General features: G+C 37.1%; 4 protein-coding genes across 4 annotated transcripts; 2 read left to right on the forward strand and 2 right to left on the reverse strand.

The window, feature by feature from the left end:
* The first annotated feature begins 26 nt into the window (after positions 1–26).
* Positions 27–954, forward strand: LOC123313865. Its single transcript, XM_044898944.1, has 3 exons — positions 27–229; positions 284–636; positions 735–954. The coding sequence occupies exons 1-3, from the start codon at positions 178–180 to the stop codon at positions 903–905; spliced, it is 576 nt and encodes a 191-aa protein (XP_044754879.1). The 5' UTR covers positions 27–177; the 3' UTR covers positions 906–954.
* LOC123313861 lies at positions 944–4,759 on the reverse strand. Its single transcript, XM_044898938.1, has 9 exons — positions 4,487–4,759; positions 4,142–4,435; positions 3,631–4,036; positions 3,062–3,479; positions 2,613–2,962; positions 2,180–2,499; positions 1,907–2,072; positions 1,391–1,767; positions 944–1,184 (listed from the first exon to the last, which is right to left on the reverse strand). The coding sequence occupies exons 1-9, from the start codon at positions 4,491–4,493 to the stop codon at positions 970–972; spliced, it is 2,553 nt and encodes an 850-aa protein (XP_044754873.1). The 5' UTR covers positions 4,494–4,759; the 3' UTR covers positions 944–969.
* Positions 4,760–4,897: 138 nt separating this feature from the next.
* LOC123313860 (rab3 GTPase-activating protein non-catalytic subunit) lies at positions 4,898–9,967 on the reverse strand. Its single transcript, XM_044898936.1, has 6 exons — positions 9,759–9,967; positions 9,480–9,700; positions 9,139–9,409; positions 8,667–8,985; positions 5,594–8,441; positions 4,898–5,270 (listed from the first exon to the last, which is right to left on the reverse strand). The coding sequence occupies exons 1-6, from the start codon at positions 9,844–9,846 to the stop codon at positions 5,118–5,120; spliced, it is 3,900 nt and encodes a 1,299-aa protein (XP_044754871.1). The 5' UTR covers positions 9,847–9,967; the 3' UTR covers positions 4,898–5,117.
* Positions 9,968–10,272: 305 nt separating this feature from the next.
* On the forward strand, positions 10,273–14,755 carry LOC123313721 (histone acetyltransferase KAT7). Its single transcript, XM_044898707.1, has 4 exons — positions 10,273–10,404; positions 10,459–12,354; positions 13,788–13,881; positions 14,003–14,755. The coding sequence occupies exons 1-4, from the start codon at positions 10,387–10,389 to the stop codon at positions 14,362–14,364; spliced, it is 2,370 nt and encodes a 789-aa protein (XP_044754642.1). The 5' UTR covers positions 10,273–10,386; the 3' UTR covers positions 14,365–14,755.
* Positions 14,756–22,762: the final 8,007 nt, after the last annotated feature.

Consider the following 22,762-nt stretch of genomic DNA (forward strand, 5'->3'; position numbering starts at 1 on the left):
AGGATCAGGTTTACCCACAATAAATATTCATTTGGATATTCGAGTTTAAAATACAGAAACTGTTAATGAAATTTTTTGTTTTATCTGTCAATTGATTAACCTAAAAACAGAGCCTAAAAAGTGTTTTACAAAAATATCCTTTTTTTAATTAAATGAATCGGCCTTCATTATTGCAAAATGGCAAATTTCTTTACTAGGGTCTTAAAGACTTCGTTTCAAAAGAAAATAGGTAAAATTATGACAAAAACCCAATGCTTATATATAAATATAAATGATTTTGTAGGCCCCTCATTCAATTTTTTTCGTCTACTAACATGTGAATCTGGATCAGTATCTGCAATCCCTCCTATAATTAAATTCACACCACAATTATCAAAAATCGAAAATAATTGGATATATCAGAGAAACGAAGATATAAGGACGCCTTTCAATTATGGACATAAAATAGAAATACCAAGAAATTTTATTCTACCCCTAGTTGAAGATCCTTCAGAAAATAAGTTAGTTATTGAACCTCCATCGGAGAAAAATGACAATTCAATAGAAGCAGCCAGGTTAATTGTGATAAGACGTCAAAAGATGAAAAACCATAAATTGAAGAAGTTGAGAAAAAAACTCAAATTTGTGAGAGCAAAGGTAAGGATGACAGAGGTGGAATAATTTCAATTTTGAATGAAATATGAGTATATATTTCAAATGGCAAATTTACGAAGATACTAAATATTATTTTGTAGATTCGTCAAAAAAGAGAACTAAAAAGGGAGAAAGAATTCCAAGAAACTCTTATACAGCAATGTAAAACAGCTGAAGCTTTTTCAGCCGAAGAATATGTAGAAAGTAGAATTAAGAAGTACCAAGAAGCCTTAAGCTATGTACCAAAAGAAACAAGTTCTTATGCAAATTGAAAATAAATGTAATGCATATGTATAATAAAATAAAAACCGATAATTCAAATATTTATTAAAAAAATTATCTTGTAACAGACGTGAATAACCTAATAAGATTCGGATGATCTTTCAAGATATTTACAAATGATTTAATGCGGTTCGATGTGAATTGTCTGTCACTCTCATTAAAAAATTGCATGTTTGAATCACCCATAATCACCTTGGGAGTCTTGATTATTCCATGCTTTTCCTCTTGTTCCCTCTGCACCTTGGTGTGTATTGTAGATTTAGGTTTATCTGAAAAATATTTCAATATTGCCCATAATCAATCAGTTTTTGGGGTAGCTGAACATTTTATACTATTTACTTCATGAGTTCATGACCTTCAATACTTGTCTCACAATTACTATTAAGTGGAGTCTTCAACTTTGATGAAAGACCACAATTATCTTATGGATGGAACCCAGAGTGCGGACATAGTATTATTTCGGATTATAACCTACCCTTATTACTGCTGATTTTCTTTGACCTATACGATTTAGTCTTCGTTTTCTTGGATTTGACAGGAAGCTTCTTGAATTTTTGCACCTCTTCCTTGGATTCTAAATCGTCGTCCTCCTCTCTCTCGTAAATGATAGATCTGCCAGTGAAAGCAATCGATATTCTTCTGGGAGGTTCAATTATATGTTCAATTTCCACATCATCTTCCTTAGGATGTCGACCTTCTGTAATCTTTGTTATCGCTTCTTCTGAACTAGTCTTATAATTCAAGATGTTGCAGTCTGATAAGGCACATTTTATGTCCTGACGTAACTGTTTAGATGGCAAGACCGAATCTCTTTTCTTCAGCACTTCCACCGAATCTGTAGTCATCGTAAGTCTGGAATGAAAAGAATCGCAGATTTACGAGTATGATGTGAATGTGAAACTCGCCAAGTTGTAGAAAAAAAAATCTGCTGTATGCATAAGCACTGGTGGATGCTATATACTATTGGTCAATCATTTGGATATATACTCACTTAGAGGTATTTCTCTGCGGTTCATGCTCCTCTTTCAATGGTCTTACGTCACTTATAGATCCAATAACTTGATGCACTTTGGTTTTGATAACGGAATCTCTTGTTTCAATATATAATCTTGATTCGGTGTCAATTGGTGGAATTTCTTTTTCTTCAGACAGATTATCTGGGAAATATTGGGTTGAATGATGAGAGTGAATAATTTCATACATAGGGTTGAATTTAGAATAATGAACTGGTACTTGGGACAATGCAATGGAGGAATTTCCTCACCCACTGTGTACATTTCTTCCTCTCGCAGTTTTACTTTTTCGATATCTTCACTTTTCAAGGACGATTTTCTTCTGATGATGCTTTCTTTGAGAACTTCCACGGAATTCTTGGCGCTTATTAGAGTTTTCCTATTTTCTTCCGAGCCGATGTGACTAAAATCTATGGTTTGAATTATGTCTTCCGGTTCGACTGGTTTAAGGGACGCCCTCCTGAGTTTCTTGTCTTTTTCCATTGACATCATCGAAGGTTTATCTTTTTCCTTCATCGAGAAGTGGACGCTTGACTGGTAGGAAACAATGGATTTCCTTTTTTCTATATACCTGTTATGAAATAGAGATGAAGGTTCTTTTTGGAAACGTATTTCACTAGTATCAATCTAGCATCGATAAAAAAAATTTTTTCTTATAGCAAGATAAGAGACTTCTTCACTCACTTTCCATTGTTATCTTTCTTCTCGTTAAACATACACGACTGACAAGGCTGCTCCAAATGATCCATAACGTTCTGTACATGTTTGGTCCACAACATGTTATTCTCCTTGATCGTTATCCCTTGCGAAATCATGTTCCTGAAATCTTCCCTGACGAAAAGTTGATCGTTGTAGTAGAAACCAGGGAGGAACTGGCCCATCGATAATTCGCTTTCGCTTATTTCCGGCTGTTTTAGGCAGTCGTGACCGTCTTTGACTTTCAAAGATGAACCAGTGGAATCCGATATGGCTGGTGTTTTGTCCCACAAGTAGTTACGATCGTGGTCATCGTCTCTGTCTTTGGGTACTTCAACCTGCAATTGAAAGGCGTTAGTGCCTAATATGCCTCGCCTCTTTCAGGAGATCCACCGGATGTTTATGTGTTTACCCTATATGACAGAGTAAAAGTATACCTTCGATAAAGCATCCGTGAGTTCAAACACCATAAGTTTCTCGGCGGATAAAAGGTACTCGGCTTGCTTTGGAACGGATTTTAGAGCAAAGTTGATGAACTTCTGGAACTCTTTGATAATTTCCAGTAGTGCCTCCTCCCTCAATTCCACCTCTTTCTTGTGCTTGTCTCTCTCGGCTTTGATCCTAGCTATCTCCTCATCTTTATCGCGAATGATTCCGCTCAGTTCGTGGATTTCTTGCGTAAACTGCTTCTCAGTGGTTACCTTCTCGAAGCTGCATTTCTTTCTTTCCATGCATATCAGATACATCATGTTCGCCAAATTTTTACATTCCAGATCGTGTTGAAGGGCCTTCAGTTTCTCCCTGCACTTTGTTTGCTCCTTCTGTATTTCGAAACGGGCGTGGATGTCCGCTTTTCTGTAATTCAATCAAATTTAAACTAAAAAACATGAAGTTAATGTTTTATTTCTATCGGTTTGGAGCTTTTTGGTTAAAAGTGTATCTGTATGTTCTTGATGTATGTATTTCATCACTATTCACTTTTATATCTCTAAAAATTGTATCTTACTGAAGTTGCGCTTGGAAAGCTTTTTTCATGGCCGCCTCCAATTCCTCCAAGTTGGCAGAAGATTTCACAATCATTACTTCGCTAGTTTTCGAGATTTCTTCCTCCATTTTAGCCAGATAATGCTGCTCGAGTTCCCTGGCCTGTTCTTTCAGTTCATCCTGGAGGTGTAAGTAATGCCTCATCTCCATTCCTTTTATCTCTTCTTTACAGAGACCCTCCATTTCGTTTATTAGCTCTAGTCTCTGTCTTCTGAACACTTCCAACATCCTAGCTTGCACTTCGGCAATGGCTTCCTTTTTGGAAGTTTCGCAAAGCAATCTCAGTGTTCTATCTTGTTCCTCCATTTCTTTGCTTTTCTCTATTTCCACCTGGTTCCAAAAGAGTTTCTCTATTTTCAACCCGATATCTAGAAGGAAAATTCATCTACTGATTTTTATATTGAAGAAATGATTCAAAAAATAAATGTTTATTTGAAATTTCTTCCATGATGTTGTTTCATAAATTTCCTTACCCATAATTCCTTGGTGTGTCAAAGCCCTGATATGCTTCGAAGTCAAGGGTGGTTTGAGGCAAACTTTTCCTATCAATAAGTCACTAGGGGAAGTCCACAAGTCCCCGCCCATGGGCCCTTTCAGGGGCGGTTCCAGTCCAAAATCTTCTAGAAAATTGGGATCGCAATTGCAGAAAATTTTCTGAGCTAAATCTTCTCCGAAATTTTTCTTAGCGTCTGATATTGTCGGTGCTTCCATGGTTTGGAGAAGCAGCAAACGCTTCAAGATGTAGTTGCTTCTTGTCATTCCGAGGTCTAGAATATGGGTGGTGTTTAGCATTTATCAGTTAGTTTGGAGATACCTACCGGTCATTTTTGAAGAGGAAATTTTGAACAAACAAAATAACACAAAATGCCCTCGATCTGTCTTATATTTCAGCACTCTATTCCTGTCATATTATCTCATAGATGTCATTATCTCATTATTTAAATTGTTATCAAATTCCAGAAAATGCGCCACCCATTTTTGCGTTATATCATTTTTAAACTTGTAAGAATAACAGGAATTTAGTGAGATATCTGCTCTTGCGTTTAACATAGACGTAATATTCTATCTGCGTGTTATCCATTATGTGGACACGCTACAAATCGCAATTTTGAAGTTATCGAACTCAATTTATGAGTTTTGAACTCGGCTCGAATTTGAACTGTAGAACTGGGACTTAATCTTGTTTCTTGAAGGACTTTGCAAAGGAAAAGTACAAAAAAACACATCTATCGATAAAATTTCAAAATTCTAATCAATCATTCATTGTACATTAAAAGTTAATAAAAAAATAACAATAACAGACATTCTGGAGCTCTCACTTTGGCAGCGCTGCATACCTCTCCATGGCCTTCTCACATTCCCGACTCCTTATTGGTCACTGATGACCCCACTTATGGTGAATACTTTTACCTTCATATACGTAACCCGTTAAAATTCACATTAAAAAATTCAATCATCAAATTGTGCCATTAACTGTTCTATTGCTTCGAAAAGAATACTAGCTAATTTATGCTCGTATTTATCTTCATCCAAGTTGGCAACTGCCATTCTTGTTAAACGATACATATCCCTAAGGGAACTTTCTGCAACCCAATCCTTATTCTGGAATGTTAAAAAATTAATAAATTTCAAGGGAAATTCTCGAGTCTTCCTATTTGTAACAAAATCAAAAGTGTCCTCTTCTTGATCATCATATTCATGAGATTTTTTCGTCTGATAAATTTCAAATGACGAAAAATTCCGAAAAAAGTACATCTTCAGACAGGACTCGAATTCTAAGACAAGTGACCATTTTGGGTGGATAGAACCTGCACTTCTGGAAACTCAGTGGTACAGTACTTGAGCGGCAGTCAAGAGGTCATGGGTACAAATCCCGTCAGGAGAGATACTTTTTTCAGAATTATCAAATTGAACAATTCACCTACCAGGTCTTGAATCCATCCGGTAATAGCAGGAGTAAGATAAGTGTGTACTGTACCGATGTTTGGAGACTTTCCCATGTATTTATACATTCTCTTTCCAGCGATAATCAGAAGATGCCTTCCAAGAGTGTGCTTATCTTCTATAACACACATCATGTCATGTGCGATGGTATCGTAACCGTGGACGAATAACTGAACGTTTTCATGGATCCTCAAAACGTCCAGTTTCAATTTCCATATCGATCCCAGTAACTTGAACTTAGACATCCAGTCAGAGTGTTCCCTGAAGTAAACCTCTCCGTCTTTGGTCGTGATAGATTCAACACTGGAACTGATCATTTTCTTCAAGAATTGCAATCTAGCTGTTGTCATTCCACTGTCTGTTCTGCTAAAATCTACATGAGGTCTTTCTTGAAAATGGTGGAAAAAAACGTTGATCACTTCGACGTCAAATAGGTTTTGCATTGGTTTCAATGCTTTAACGCCAAACCGACATAGCATGTGGAACACTAAACTCAATTCGTAATGGGCAAGAAGAAGTTCGTAGTTTATATTTGTTTGATAGATGGCTAATTCAACTAAGGGCTGCCCGCCATTCTCCCATAACGGTTCAAACTTTAAAGGTGTTTTCGGTACATTATACATTTCTTGAACTATATTAGTGAAAGTGTCTAAGTAATCTGTGCAAATCTTTAGGAATACAGGGATTTGTACATCTGATAGACCAGTATCTTGTATACATAATCTCAACTTTGGAACCTTTCCAACTTTATTTATCAATTTGATAGTGTTTTCAAAAAGAAGGTTCATATGTGTTTTCCAAACTAAATTGAACAAGCCTAATTTCACGAAAAAATTTGGCATAGCTTTAAGGCATGATATGCAAGCTTCTAAATAATGAAGGTTCTGTATATCCTTTTTCCATTCCAAAGCATATTCCCAACACATATTTGCCAATATCATTCCAGAGTCTAAACTGTACGGCCAATGGACTTTTATCGTATTGAAGTCTTTGAAAAGAGTTTCAGTTTCGAGGAAATCGCGTTTTTCCTTTGGACAAAGCATATCCAAATCTTCCTCCTTCGAATCGGGGACTTTGGAAAGTTTATCTCTTAAAGTGTCATTTAGAACAATCAGTTCTGGCTCAATCCCAGTCATGGTCAACCACCGGGATACCAATTCACTAACAGAACCTTTTCTTTGGAGTACAAACTTGAGGCTTATATCCAGCTCATGGCTTAGCTTAGGAAGAGTGCAATATTTAGTAATGACAGGTTTCTTGACTATCAACAAGTTCAAAAGCGATACATCTTCTAGTTTACCTATGAGCATGGTCCACTCAACATTTTCTTTGGACCATATTTCTAAATCACTGTCATCTAATGCGATGTCAGATCTGCCTGAATCATACTCTCTTTCGATTTTGTAAGCGATATATTTGCAGGATACAGCGGCTGTTAGGGCAGGAAACGGTTTGGTTGAGTTGAATATAATTTCTCTTATATCTTCCCAATAATATCTTAAAGAAATCTTTCTAGGAGAAGTGTCTACTGCTATTTTCAAGAGGTGATATAAGATGTTTGTGAGATTATTGACTTCATTCTCTAAATTTGAAAAATCATCCAATGGGCGGTTCACCCAGTACATTATGAGTAGTTGAAATATGTCTTTGGTGTTTAAATTACTTTTCATAACTTCTTCCCTAAATCTCTCCAGGTTTTTGCATTTTTCATTATGTTTACTAAAAAGATCTTTGCAAAGAATGTAGACTGTGTTTTCATCATATTTTGCCATTAAATTAATTTTTGAATCAACAGTTAAGTTGAAAATTGTTAAGGATTCGATTATAGACAGTGAATTGTCATCTGCAAAATTCACTCTTAGATGTTGCTCTTGAGGAACTATGTTGTTAAAGAGGTCCTTCAGATAGGTTATTTCTTTTTCTCCAAATTTGAGGATGGGACAATTATCTGCATGCTCATCCTCGTCACTTTTCATATAAATATAGAAGTTCAGAAAGGAAACAATATTTTTCACTTTAATTTTGAAGGAATTCTCAGGTTCATTACAATTTTCTTCGCCAAGATTATCTAAGATATATATTGCACTCTCCAATAAAATATCTATTGGTAAATTCTTTGATTTCAAGAGTAGCTCAATCAATTGAATTTTCATCTCCATTGTATCCATTTCTTTTATTGTATTGAGTGTTTCAGACTTGAGACACTTATTGACAGGTTTTTCACTTTGTATCATCTCTCTTAATCTTTTGTATAAATGAATATCTCGAGCTTTCTTACTACTTTCGTCATTCAAAGAAAAGTGGAAGGGAATCATGATTTCTTTCATTTTGCCATCATTGTCTATCAATAGAGTAGTGAACTGACATGCGTATTTTGATTTTGTCAGTTGAGTGAAACCCATCAGACTGTAGTTTATATAGACAAGTCTACTGTGTTTTGATGCAGAAAATGTGGCTATTTTCAAAAATTGTTGGGTTGTGAAAATCTCCAATGTCCCCTTTTTAGGAGAGTAGATAACTAAGAAAAGGGCAATTTTTCTGTTTCCCTTATTAGAACCGGAATACCTATCATCTTCTACTTGAACGAAGGAACACTGAGCATCTCGATAGCCCTTCAGGATTTTTAAGGCTATGCCTTTTTCGGTATCAATGATGATGACACGGCCTAAACTGTCAGAAATTGCAGCCAGCTTATGGTCCGATGTCAGGATGATAGAGTTGGCTGAGCGTTGTAAATCGCATAAACCAAATCTACAACCCATTGGCTCTGCAGGATGCTGGACAGTGGAGGGATGTTTCTCAGCTTGTCCACTTCCAGTTAGCCAGGTTCTGCAGAATGAAAAGTTCTTCATAATGATCATCATCTCTTGAAAAATTTTTTGATTGTTTCATAAACAATAAAATTTTCATTTCTCAGAACAAAAGGACAATTGGCAATGAAAGCAATGTTAATTGTGGGAATGAAATAATGAATGAAAACCATACAGCTAAATACACTTTTTAGCTAATGCAAGACTGAACACATCTCATTGGAAAAACACATAAATTACTTACGGAAGAGCTGATTTCAACTTGTTAGCGACTATTTTAGCTACATCAATCAATATGGCTTGATTAGTTCCTTCAGTGGCGAAATGAAAACCCAAGAAAGGTTTGCTACCAACAGCCATAACAAGAGTATGATTAGGGGGCACTGAACTGAATTTGGTTTCGAATCCACCACATGTTGATGCAGCAAGTAAATTGTCGTAAGGATTCGAAATTGACAGACCAACAACGGCAATGTCTTTAATGATAGCCTGATCCTGAAATTCCCATTTCTTTACCTCCATAATTGGTTGATCATAATCGAAGAGTTCACTGTTGGCTTGTGCTAAAAAAAATTACATTACTGGTGTTTAACATCCTATAGACAACCTATTAGTAAAATTCAAATATCAAAAACTCTATTCATTATATTTCTAACTGAGGAATGAATATATGTATGTTTATTAGGTTCTGCTTTTGGAGGTCTAATGGAAATTACCCCTTGCTAATTGTGCTCTATTGGTTCTTAATATTGGGATGAATTGCTTCCCTGCAATGAAGCACACAACTGTTTTATATTGCACATAGACTTCTTCTGGACGCACAATTAAGGCTATATCTGATCTAGGACTATGCTGTGACCGACATTTTATAGAAACTATATGTTCATTGTGAAATTGTTCTTCGTAAATTAGTTCACATGTTTCCAAATAAGCACGAACATATCCAGACTCAAAACCAACAAGAATGCATGTCCAATCTGGAAGGATCTAGAAGGAAATAGTATATTCTAGATTTGAGAATTAGTTAATTATTAAGAAGAAATTTCTCTAAACTCACGTTTGAACTTTTACTTTGTCCCACTATAGGTAGACACAAAACCGATGTTATATTATCAACTTCATGTATTGTACCAGAATGAGTAATCTGAAATATACTCGATGAAGAAGACGAGTCCCATTTTGATGTTACTATAACCAGTTTTCTTCCCTTACAAAAAACAATTATATCCCCTGAAGGGGAGACAGATAGGAGGCATTTTTGTAGCCATGACTCGGTACCTAGGAAAAGAGCTTATCAACATCAAACCCAAATATCTTCATCCAGAATTAGAATTACCCGTATCTTTCTCATCATCATGAAACAGAAAATTTCTGATTTCATCAATATCAGGAATATTTCCCAATAAATTAATTTGGCATGACATTCTAACAATTGCAACTACAATAAACCTTACGAGATTTTTTTTTCGATGAAAGTTCTAATTTTTTATTTTTTTTTTATTTTTTTCTATTTGAACATTATTTTGTCTTTGTCATAGAATACATTAATACTATTAATACAGATTTACAACGACGAAAAATTGAAAAAATTGTATGTAAATATGTCAAAATTCAAGAAAACATCAGCTGTTCCCTTCTGTTTCAAAATCAGAAAAAGAAGAAAATTATTTATTTTTCTTAAATATTTCCGCAAGTTGATCTCTGATTTGATTGAGTTATTTTCTACTTGAAAGGGAATTATTTTAGTGAATTTGTTTTCTAAACACTGATAGAGTCGAGGCTGTACCGTAGATAGAGGGCTGTACTATATCCTCCTCTATGGTTTTATATATTAGTGTTCTGTGGCTATTCCAACATAACCTATTTTGTCAGTGTCAGTGTCAATTATTTGACAGCATAATAATAAATAAACTGAGGCAGTTAGTCAAGTGTTGTATTTTTGGTGGTTCCATTCTATTCACATAATGGAAGACAACAAAAAGGTAAATTATTTATTAACATGAAGTAAATTAGTTAACCGGTAATATTTTTTCCAGCAAGCTTCTTCTACAGAGTCATCTTCTGGCTCGACCAGTGATTCTTCTAGCTCCAGTTCTTCTAGTAGTGGAAGCGAAAGCTCTTCCTCATCAGATTCTGATTCTTCCTCTTCTCAAGCGTCGACAAAAGTTTCAGAGACAAAGAAATCTACACCTGTCCAGAAAAATGTAAAACGTAATTCAGACACTGCAAAACAACCGCAGTCGAATCTTAAACAAGATAATAAACCCTTGACTAAACAGAAGCCTGTGCTTCCAAAGCCTTTAAAACCTACTGTTAAGATTGAAATTTCTTCTACTGATGATGAAGAACTTCATAAACCAGGTAATATTTCAAAACATTCCACCAAAAAGAAAACTATAACAAAGCCAAAACCTTCTACCCCTTCTGGAAATGTGAATAAAACAGAGCCTTCAAGAACCCAACCCAAAACACAGCAACCATCTAATAAACCCTTTGGGAAATCCAATGAAGTATCAAAGAACAATCAGCATAAGTTATCATCTAACACAAAAGTTTCCGACAAAGATGATCCCAATAAAAAAAAGAGTATCTTTTCTCCTGAAAATAGTTCTGAGGATTCAGAAGGTACATCTAAAGTTATATCCACACAGAAACCTGTGAACAAAGCTCCCAAAAGGTTTCCTCCTAAAGTCCCTGATCAAACTGTTAAAAAAAATAAAAAACCACAGAATCACCAAATTGAGAGTAACTCTGTCAGTTCAGAGGATAGATCCTCTTCAGATTCGAGTAGCAGTGATACTGATAGTAGTGAACCATCTATAAAAAAAGTTAAGAAAAATGATCCTAAACCTAAATCATGTAAGCAAAACCAGAACAGTAATACAGATTCTGAAAATGATACGAATGACTGTAAAAAAACGTTGAGAAAATCAACAAGGTCTGCAAATACCAGAAAATCAAAACATGTGCTAGGAAAAAATGTCTATTCAGACACGGATTCTGATACTGAGAGCACAAAAAGATCCTCTAGTCATTCTCCAGTTAAAAAAGCACCAGTAAGCAGTAAAGGAAAGGCAAAAAAGAAATCAGACAATGCGGAGAATAAATCTAGAGCAAATGATATTCTCATTGAAGAAAGGACATGCCCTTTGGAAAGTTGTAATAGTTTGGGTCATATTTCTGGTAAATTTGCAAAACATTTTACTTTAGAGGCATGTCCAATGTATCATAATATGTCTCCAAGTCAGTGCAAAGAAGAGAGTATTGAAAGGAAAAAGAGAGAAGATAACAGGAAGAGAATATTGGATATATTTAAGAAGTCCCAAAAGGCTACAATTCTTCAGGAACAAAAGCAAAACTTACAGCAAATCAGAGAAGCAAGGTCAAAATTTGAGTATATTCTCCCAGACGAAAGTAAAACATCGGATACCAACAGAGAACCTATTTTAGATGGTTTTGTACCTGACTATGATTTGAAGCTTTTCAAAGACGCACAGGCTATTGCCGCAGAAAAAATCGAAGAAGATCTCAAGACTCAACCTCATACAAAGGCAACTAAATATATAGAAATGGGAAAATACGAGATGGAGGTTTGGTATCAGAGCCCCTACCCAGAGGACTTCACCAGATTGCCCAAACTGTACATATGTGAGTTCTGTTTGAGGTACATGAAATCTCGAACTGTCTTGATGAGACACATAGTAAAATGTGTGTGGAGGCATCCTCCCGGTGAAGAGGTTTATCGCAAAGACAAGATTAGTGTGTGGGAAGTCGATGGGAAGAAGTATAAGCAGTACTGCCAGAATTTGTGTTTGCTAGCAAAGTTTTTCCTAGATCATAAAACGTTGTACTATGATGTGGAACCATTTTTGTTTTATGTAATGACAATCTATGATACAGAAGGATGTCACACAGTTGGATATTTCAGCAAGGTGAGGGAGATTCATTGTGAACTAGCTTTACTCTGCTTGATTTTACTCAACATCTCTACTTTTGTCTGCTTTATTACACTTGACTTGACTCTACCCTACTGTACTATTTTTGTGGTCTAAGCCCTTCCCTGGAGAGCAAATAGGTCCATGGATTACCCAAAACCAAGAGACAAAAGTTGATAAAATGCAAAAAAAGTAGTATGTAGTATATAGATTTTAAAGAAATGCGGTATTTTGTATGTCTTTCTGGGATACTAGGGCGAGTATGAGTGCGAGAGAGTGAAGTAGAAACCGAGGTAAAAACGCACAGTATTAGAAAATAGTATAAAAAAGTGAATACAAATTTTCAACGTCGGATCTTCGGTACCCGGATGACAGCTCTTTATGAGCTTCCATACTTCACCCTAATTGTTTTAAAAGACATATCAGGTACACATTGCGATTTATCAATTATCGGTTGTCGGAAAAGTTTGCGTCCAGCAGTTTTTGGAGTTCTGGCCTCGTCAATTGTGTCCGTTGCAGGACCAGTAGCCTTTGCCCAAAAGAATAGGTCAATCACATCTGGGTGCAGCTTAATCAGCAGCCGGCTAGAGATAGGAGAGGACTATTTGGGCGTCTGCGGTGCAGGAGCGTCGCGACGGGTCGACGACCCGAGCTATCGCGGCGTCTGGCCCGGCCGTCGCCGACAGGTGGGGCTGAACTGGTCTGGGATGCGGCGACGGGTCGGAAACTGCATGCTAGAGCTCTGTTCGATGCCCGAACTGGGATCTCCAACGGGCATCCCCGTTCTCCATTCATATTTCATCGGTTCGAACCGAAAATTCGACAGATACGCTGGTCAGCGTAAAATTTGGCATCAGGTTGACTGTGTTGGAAGCGACAATGCTTCTTTGCTTTGCATTTTGGCTAGACAGTGCGCCATTCCCTGATCTGCTTGGTGAAGACGCCCAAATGCTTTCAGGACTGCTTTACCATCAACTTTCGACGATTTTTTGCCTTCATCGCTAGCTAGACCTTAACACTGTGAATACCAGGTCTTGAAAGAGAGATTTGCAAAGACTGGATGCTGTAGCTTAAAAAAAGGCTGTCTTATCGAGTCTGTACAGATACCTGATTCTCAAGCCGTGGCATTAAAGAGGCCAGCTCCAAAGAAATTGCTGCTGCAGCACCTCACACATGGGCACAATGTTTTAATCCCACATTTGGGCCTTGTGAAATAGTAGTAAGTACTAATTTCGTGAGCACTGGGAGTGGGAGAGGTAAGGCAGGAAAATCAGCTGCATATTGAGGGCAAAAAATTGGGGGAAAAATGCCAAACGAAAGACTTGAAACTAGAGCAGAAAACACTTTCAATTTTACCTAAATACATGAACATATTGTTGTATGCTAGATGTATATTGGATATGAGGTTATAATTTGGATCTTTTTTTTAGGAAAAGAATTCTTTTCTGAATTACAACGTCTCCTGTATCCTCACTCTACCGCCATACCAAAGGCAGGGTTACGGCAGGCTGTTGATAGATTTCAGTAAGTTTTATACTGAAAAAAAGTTCAATATTTCCAAAGGTTTAGAAATATTCCCTTGCAACTTTCAATATCCCAATTGGAAGTCCAAGAAAAAAAATATTTATAACCTTTTTTCTTTCAGGTTATCTTCTGACCCGAGTGGAAGGCAAAATAGGATCTCCAGAGAAACCTCTCAGCGATCTCGGTCTCATCTCGTACAGATCCTACTGGAAAGACGTGCTGCTGGGTTACCTGTGCGCCAATTCGAATCCGGCCCTGTCGGTTAAGGACATCAGCGCGGAAATGGCCATATCTTCGTACGATATCGTGTCCACGTTGCAAGCCCTCGGCATGATGAAATACTGGAAGGGAAAACATATCATCTTGAAGAAGCAGGACGTTATTGATGAATACGTCGAACGGACGAAACGCCGCACTACGGCCCTGAAAGAGGTGGACAGGGCCTGCCTCAGATGGAATCCCCCCCAACCCGCGTCGGTTTGAGATATTGGCTCGATTTGCTCAGAAAGAGGATGAAAAAACCATAGAAGGTTTTGGAGAAAGGATATTTTGAATGATTCAATTCAATGTATTCTGAGGTAGAGAGAAACCTTTCCCATCTTCAAGGAATGAACGATTGCAATAATACGTGATAATGAAAAAGACGCTGTTTTTTAGGTGGTTTCCGCCCTGAAATGGGATTTTAAAGCAAATGTCGATAAGTTGTAAGATAGGTTGTAGTTTAGAAGAATATCCTGTAAAGAGTACAAGAAGAATGGATCAGTATTAGTATAGGAAAAACTGATAAGCTGTATTTGATAACTGTTCCTCCTATTTATGTTTTTAGTTGATTCATATTGTAATATTTTATTTACTGAATAAATTATGGACAATTTTGGGTTTAATTTATTTGTTAGGTTTGTGCTTTTCAACGTCAAAATTACTTTTTGGATCACATTCAAGTTCCTGTTGGAGTATTGAATACTCTCACGCAATGTTTAGCTTTGTGATGCAGTTGTAGTCTCTTTCTCAAAAACGTGGGACCTAATTTTTCTTCGAAATTTGGCAATACCATAAATATTGTTGAACAATGATGTTCGTTTGTGACAATGTTGTATAACCAAGAGGAATTTTGTTACCCATATCAATTTGTAGAACCCATATACATCTACACCCTTTTTTTGCGATGGTCTTATCCTGGATGAATCATTATGTAGTTGGCTTTTTCTGGACTTTGGGTTCGCGAAGTTATACCGCCTTTGACGTGCTTACATTATTCAATCTTCCTTTAGGTACTCCAAAAATTCATCAATCTTAAGTAGTGTTATATCCCATAAAGAATTGGAGAGTTCAAAAAGCTTTCAGCCGTTTTCTATCTAAATTTATTGAGAGTAAAATACAGTACGTTTTATCGTATTGTCCAGTACTAGCCAGTGTAGTGCATGCCAGTACAACCATATGGAACCTGTAGCCCAATTTTTGGAATCACCCCTAAAGAAAAATTGTTGAAAACTTTCCACAGCATGAATTGAAAAAACTTGCTGAAGAACATGATCTGGGTGACATCTGGTTCCAGCAGGATGGGACACGAATATCATTGGTTGGTTTGAGACAGATCTACCAGGTGCGACTGGTCTCAGAGAGGCCACCGTACTCACCTGATTTGAGCATCTGCGACTTCTTTCTTTGGGGCTAACCTAACCTAACCTAACCTAAATATAAGGTCACACACCCTCCCACAACCCAAAATCCGGGCCATACTACTCGCTATATGCCTCAAATGAGCATATGATTTCGTGAAACGTATCCTTTGTGAGAGTGAGCAAATGGAGCTTTGTTAATCGATCAATGTCTAGAAAAACGAACACAAGCCGTTCGAAACACTTCCAAAGCCATTAAAATCTCTCAACCAAGAATGTTCCCCTGCCAACCTCATACGCATACATTTTTTTTGCGAAATGAACGGAGGCATTATTACCTGGCAACAGTGCGAGACGTATCTAGCAAACGAGATGAGCAAGGAGTTGAGTCGATTCGCCAAGGCAAGGACCCTGACCCGGCTAGACGAAATGGGTGGGACCAGTCAACACCGTTTTTCTCCAAGAAATATTAGGCAAAAACCTCATTGTTTGCGGGGGAAATTCCAAAAACCCTCTTTGTTGCGGGTTTCAGCGGACGCGACTTTCGTTCACTATGAATCACTGGAAATCTCTCGATTAATGTGTCTAGACTAGATATATGTACTGGGTGATTTATAGTCAATGATAATTTTGAATGGAGCAATGGAAAAAGGAAGGAAGGATTAAGATCATTGTGGTCCGTTGTGTTGGGAGTGTTGTTGATGAGTTTTTCTCAAAAGCTTCCGAGATCTTTCGTAGATGGCGCAACAAGTCCCTATTTCACATTCATTTGGGGAACACTGTATGGAAAGATCGAAAAGAGGGAAGCAAAAAATACGGGATACATCAAAACCAGTGGCGGGGCATCATAAATTTATATTTGAAATTCTGTAAGGTGTGTTTGTTGATATAAAATAGGTATATCTTTATAACTGTCAAACTGTTACATATAGGTAATAAGCTAAATGTTTGAAAGAAAACTACTTTGAAAGTTATTCTTAATTGAAGGGGGAAATAAAATCATTTTTCTATATTCGAAAAAATATTTCTCCCAAGTTTTCAAAGAGCAACTAACTCTTCTGGTAATAAATTTGAGAATTTCATCCATTTTGGCAAAACCATTCGATCTTGAGGAACAACTTTTTGGGAATTTTTCGAAGGGCATCTTTAGAGTAATTTATCTTCCAGGAAAATCATCGCGTAGATCTAAATGCGATACATTTTCTGAAAGAGCAACTCTTCTTGTAATAAATCTCATGGATGGATTTCATCCATCTCGACGCAACCGTTCGGTCTTGACGAATTCTCAAGTAAAATTTGCAAGTTTTGAAAAATGACATGTCCAAAATGAAAATCTAAGCGCAGGAAGATAGGCTTTCGAAATTGCTCGCAATAGATTCAGCATGTTCGAAAACCTATATTATCATACCAAAATTTCAAATATCTGACCAGTTTAGAAGAAAATATTTTTTTTTGTTTTTCCAATTTTTATTTTCGAGTTCACTTCGAAGAGCTCTCTATTGAATTATGAACAGTTTGGTTTTCTACAACCTCAAAAACAAATTCTAGTGATAAATTTCGAAATTTCATCGAGCTTGGTGAAACCGTTCGGTTTTCGTTTTTTTAATTGACCCCCTCTCTTTGGAAATTTTTCGAAGGTCAACTTTAGACAGGCGTATCTTCCAGAAAAATCATGGTAGATCTAAATGTGATACACATCCTAAAAGGGCAACCTCTTCTAGAAGTAAATATTCAAAAAATTATTTTCAAATTATCAAAGGAAGGGCGGGGGGCATGACCCCCCATGGCCCCCCACTGGAACCGCCCTTGACCAAAACTCCACCTTCATAATGGGTTGCAAACCTTCCTTCAAGAACCTTCGGTTGAGTAATTTATTGTGCATGATGAACTTCTGGAAGGGAACAAGAAGAACAAAATGATAGCACCCTTGGAATTTTTTTTAATTTTCACTTTGGGACATGTGGATTTAATTTTCAATTAGTTTTTTCTCTACGTGTACTTTATTAAGAAATAATAAACCTAATTTGTACAGAAAAGCCTGCTAATCAAATTATAGCCTCACATGAACGAAAAAAAAATTTCTGCTCAGATTGCCCATCATCGAATTTGGCGCAAAATGGTCACGCGGCAACATATTGACCTAGCACAGGCGCCCTGAAGATCTGGTCGATACAGCCGTCTGCTCTCGCCGTTTAACCTCCGCTGCATCTTCTCGCCAATTTTCATTTGCCGTCCGACATACATTGTCCTCAGAGAAAACGCAGTTGATTATTTTTCATTATTTCCCGAGTGGAAATTCCTTTTGAAGCGGCATCCCTAACGCAATTTGCGGCATATAATAAGCCGTCATAAATTGTCATTAATGCGCCATCCAAATAGGTATTTTACGAAATTTTTAGTCTCTCAGTTGGTAGCTTGAACCTCATGTAGCTTTCGAAACAAGCTGGATAACTTTTTTAAATCGTTTACCTTCAACACCTAGGTCTTTTTAGCAGGGACAAAGGCCCAGGGCCTCTGGCCTGATGGACAGGGCCGAAATGGCCAAAAATACCCATAAGACAGTGTAGGCAACTTCCTAGGTTGCACATATTGTATTTTATTTGTTGTATTGTTCAGGGTGATGGGCATAACTTGAATATGTGGTCGAAAAATAGTGTAATTATGAATAGAATAGCTTTGTTGTTGTCAAAATCCATTTCAGGGTGAAAGGGCCACTCTAGGGGGTCCTGATATGGTCACTCTGATGGAGACCACAAATGCCCACATCGTTGTGGAAATTTAAGCTCAATTTCAAGTGGAGAGATGTTTCGTTCACATGCTTCTTGACTCGCTACAACATGTCTCCCAAACTCTGTATATCTAATGGCCTATGCATGGCTGAAGACGGCCCTGTGTCTAGAATATTCGTACAATGACCTTACCATATCAACTGAGCATAAGCCATGCAGAAAATTGCTTTTATTCTGTAACATTTGGTCGATACAAATTTCGTGGGTTAGTGGTTATGATCAATATTTATTTTCGTTTCTGTTTTTCGAATTGTAACTTTTCTAATCCATCAGTGCATCAACCCTAGGTTCCAAAAAGAGGTTGGAAGGCCATATATTCTATTCATCATAGTTTTTTCGTGATTTTCAAGTCTCCAAACGTAAACAGTGGTAGTTCCAAAGGTGACTTATATGCGGATAATATTTTCTTCGAACTCCGAGCCCATAATTTCACTCTGAAGCAGACCGATAAGAACGAGATACTTATCGATTCCCAGTTTCCACGAAAACGACTTGACAACAGTGCGATGCCCCTCGATCAGCTTCTCCTCGTCTGGCGCCGCGGCGTACGAGCATCGCGTACGCTGATCGTCGCGACGGCGTCAATGAATGACGTCACGTCGTATACCACGCCCGGCATCCCCACCACTGGGGCTAATTGATTGTACTTGATTACATACACACGTACAGTATACAGTCGTCTCACGAATGCGATAATTGGCTGTACCATTGGATACATAAATCTTGTGTTTAGGGGTATCATAAGTTGGGAGATGAAAAAATGGGCATATCGAGGGAAGAATTCGCTTCTTTTACACCAAATTTGTACCTAATCGCGTTGAGGTGAAAGTATGGCTTAAAACACGATGACTGTCATCAATTTACAACCATATTTATCAGATTTTGCCTTTTATGACATCCCTTTGTTCCTGAAAATCTTTTTTACTAAGCATCAACACAATCAAGAGAAAAGCTACGATGATTTATTGAAAAATTCTTAGCCTACTATAGAACCGAACAATATTTCAATGTCAAAATATTTTATTGCTCAACATGTTCTCCCCTTAATTCAATACATTTATTACAGCAAACCTGCAACGTCTCTAGACCTTTAAAAAAAAATGTTTCTTCTTGCTCTGCAAACCAGACCTCCACAGCTTCTATTACCTCCTCGTTGGAAGAAAATTTACGACCTTTTGAACCTTCTTTTCAGTTGAGGAAAGAGATGATAGTCGGATGGAGCCAAATCTGGTGAATAAGAGGGGTGTTCTAGTAATTCAAACCCTAAATCACGAATTTTTTGCATGGCAACATGAGATTTGTGTGCAGGGGCATTTTCCTGCAAAAACAAAACACCTTTGGATATAGCTTTCCGCGTCTTTCCTCTTTAATTTTTTCCCGTAAAGTGGTCAGTAATGTCGAATGGTAATCTCCGGTTATTGTTCTACCCTTATCCAAAAAAGTCAATCATAATAACTCCATGGCAATCCCAAAAAACTGAAGCAAGAACTTTTCCAGCAGATTTTTGAACACGAAACTTCTTAGGTCTTGGAGAACCAGAGTGTTGCCATTCCATCGATTGTTGCTTTGTTTCTGGATTGTAGAAATGAAGTCTCATCCATAGTAACAATTCGGTTTAAGAAGTCTACATCGTTTTCAAATCGAGCACAGATCGAACGCGATGCTTCTATCCTTGCACGCTTTTGGTCAACATTCAAACATTTGGAGATCCATTTTGCAGCAATTTTTCTCATGTCCAAATTGACGTGAACTATATATGATGAATGCGTTCGTAAGAAATATTTAGTGCTTCAGATATCCGTTTTAGCCCAATTCGACGGTCTGATAAAATCATGTCATGATTTTCGTATATTTATTCTTCCTTCTCTTTTCTAAATCAAAAATTCTACCTGGTGGAGTCTGCAGGTGCAATTTAAAACAGATTATACGATATTCACATAATGTGATCTGTCACATCAATTCAATGTTCAAAAAGGTTCTTCCTGCATGTAACAAACACTTTAAAATCAAGATTTAATATAGGGTGGAGCCTCCTCCAGTTTTCGGAGTACTCTTACTGTACGAGTATTCCATGAATAATATTGAAAATACTAAACCAGTGGGAGACACCAGAATAGGGTTTGAGATTCACAGTGTATTCGTATGTGAATCATCGGAATTCGATCGGAAGTTTCGTAGGTCATGAAGTAGGACAGCATTTCATTAATTTCAAGCCAAATATGATGATGATTCATCGATGGAATGCCCGTTTAACGGAGATTCCATACAGTGAGTCAACCGTCTCATGAGGGACCATTCTCGGAATCATAGAGGATAAATAGAGCACAATATCTGTCACAGTTAACTGTTGCCAACATAATTATAAAGAAGAGGTTTCACTGTTATTTTTTTCTCATTTTACGAACACATCTAACATAGTTCACCAAAGGGAGAGTTCCCAAATCAAGAAATACTCCCCAAAAAATATTTTACTTGCATTAAACGCGAACGGGAAATATACAGTTTGCAAGTTGTTCACATACCTACCTACTCTTTGAACTCCATTTCGCTCAGAACTTTTTAATCTAGAAAGATCTTTCGAAAATAGTTAATAATGGACTACTCGTTTCGTGTCATGTTTGAGTATTTCATGTAGCGGCCGATTTCACGCTACGGATATTGTTTCTTCGTCAAATAGGGTTTAATGTTTCCGGAATATATTGACCTGTTCTCAATACGAAGCTGTTTTGCACGGTATTTTCAGATTTTCGAGTAGCGGCAAGAGGCATTTGATATTTAGATGGAATACGGAATACACTAGTCGAGGAAAAACTGTTGAAAGTTATCAATTCATTTTTAGATCAAGGCTATACATAATGATTACCCAGAAATCTCTAGCAAAATCATGGAACATCGTTTAGGAAAACATCGAAAGTTTGCAATGGTAAACATACTGAAACATATCTGTTTTCTTTTGAACGTTTAGAAAGAGTGCCACATCAGAAAAAAAATTCAACAGGTATTTTGGATCAATGGGTTCTTCATTCATGAAATTCAACGGAAACGGAAAGTCTTAAATGGATAACAATGTGTCATATCTACCGTTTTAACTCAAGAACAAACCGTGATGAGTCCAGTGACCGGTTTCTGTACCTAGAAACTTTATTGGATGTTTGTACATACGTAACCTAAAGGACTCCATAATTCATCCAAGTCGAAGCAATGTTGTCATAAAGGAAAAAGCAGAAGGTTAGCGGCACTGTTAAATGAATCATTCCAGGAGAGCGTGTTCATAGATTTTGATCTAAATTTAGATTGACACTGCATTCTGTATAGATATAATGGGCGTTTGTAACTGTGAATGGCATCATTAAAGTTGAATGTACGTAGATATTGAAATTAACGAGTTATTTTTGAGTGGATGCTTCTTGTAGTTCGTGACATGATGACGAATGTCATCACAGCAGTTCGGACTGATATAATATTTCGTAGTACAGTGAAAATTCACAAGTGAAATGAAAAATGTTCAGTTCAGTTATTAGCAGATTCGATTATGCTTCTTCCAACGTTCGGAAAACTTTTTTTTCTTCGATTTAGATTACAAGAATCCAAACAATCTGAGGCTTTCCTAGATTAAAATTCGAAGTCCATAATTTTCATACGTTAGATATGCATCATCAACGTATCAAGAGAAGTAATTTCGATACAAATCTGGATGGAAATCAAATGTTGTGTAATGTTTGAGGTTGTTCATTTCAAACCAAGATTTCTTCCTGAAGAATTGTGTGAAGCGACAAGAATACTTTTTGTTACTTCCATCAGGAAAACTAAGCTTCTTTCCAGGATTAGTGGGCGGTGAAAAGCCCCATTCACAAATAAATCGTGGGCGTCTTGACGTCATCACCCACTTGCAGATGTTTGAAATAAAAAGACGGGGTGGAGTAAAAATCTACCCACTATGAAATAGAATACGAATTCTGGAGCCTCTAGAGCAGTAAATTGGCGTCATCATCGAACCTCAATGATTTCCAGAGGGACATTAAATGTTTGAGAGGCAATTTTATGGGAAATGTGTCATATTTTCATGTTTCATTCAGTGCCGATAGTCTGGTATGTTATGACCACTTTATGTATCGATGGTGGTCAAAGATGTTTAGGAAAGTCGATGCTTCATGAGAAGTAAGGTACATTTTTCACGAAATGCAAAATAATTCTCATCCGGAGAACACTCCCAAGTTGGTGTACAAGGATGTATTAATATCTAGTTAGCCTAGACCAGTTCCATGCATAAAAAAAATATGCTGTTACCATAGCAACGAACAATAACTCATTAGAAGTGTCAGTGTGAAGTTTGAGGTCAAGAAAGTAAACCAGAGTTACGCAATAAATACAAAGAAAGATGTGAAAATTGAAAAATTGGAGTATCAAGCCATCACCCCTCTATTTAAAAGGGTTAAGAGGTAAGCTGATTTACGAAGATATGCTTGATACCCT

This window comes from Coccinella septempunctata, chromosome 5, assembly GCF_907165205.1.
Source record: "Coccinella septempunctata chromosome 5, icCocSept1.1, whole genome shotgun sequence".
Taxonomy (NCBI): domain Eukaryota; kingdom Metazoa; phylum Arthropoda; class Insecta; order Coleoptera; family Coccinellidae; genus Coccinella; species Coccinella septempunctata.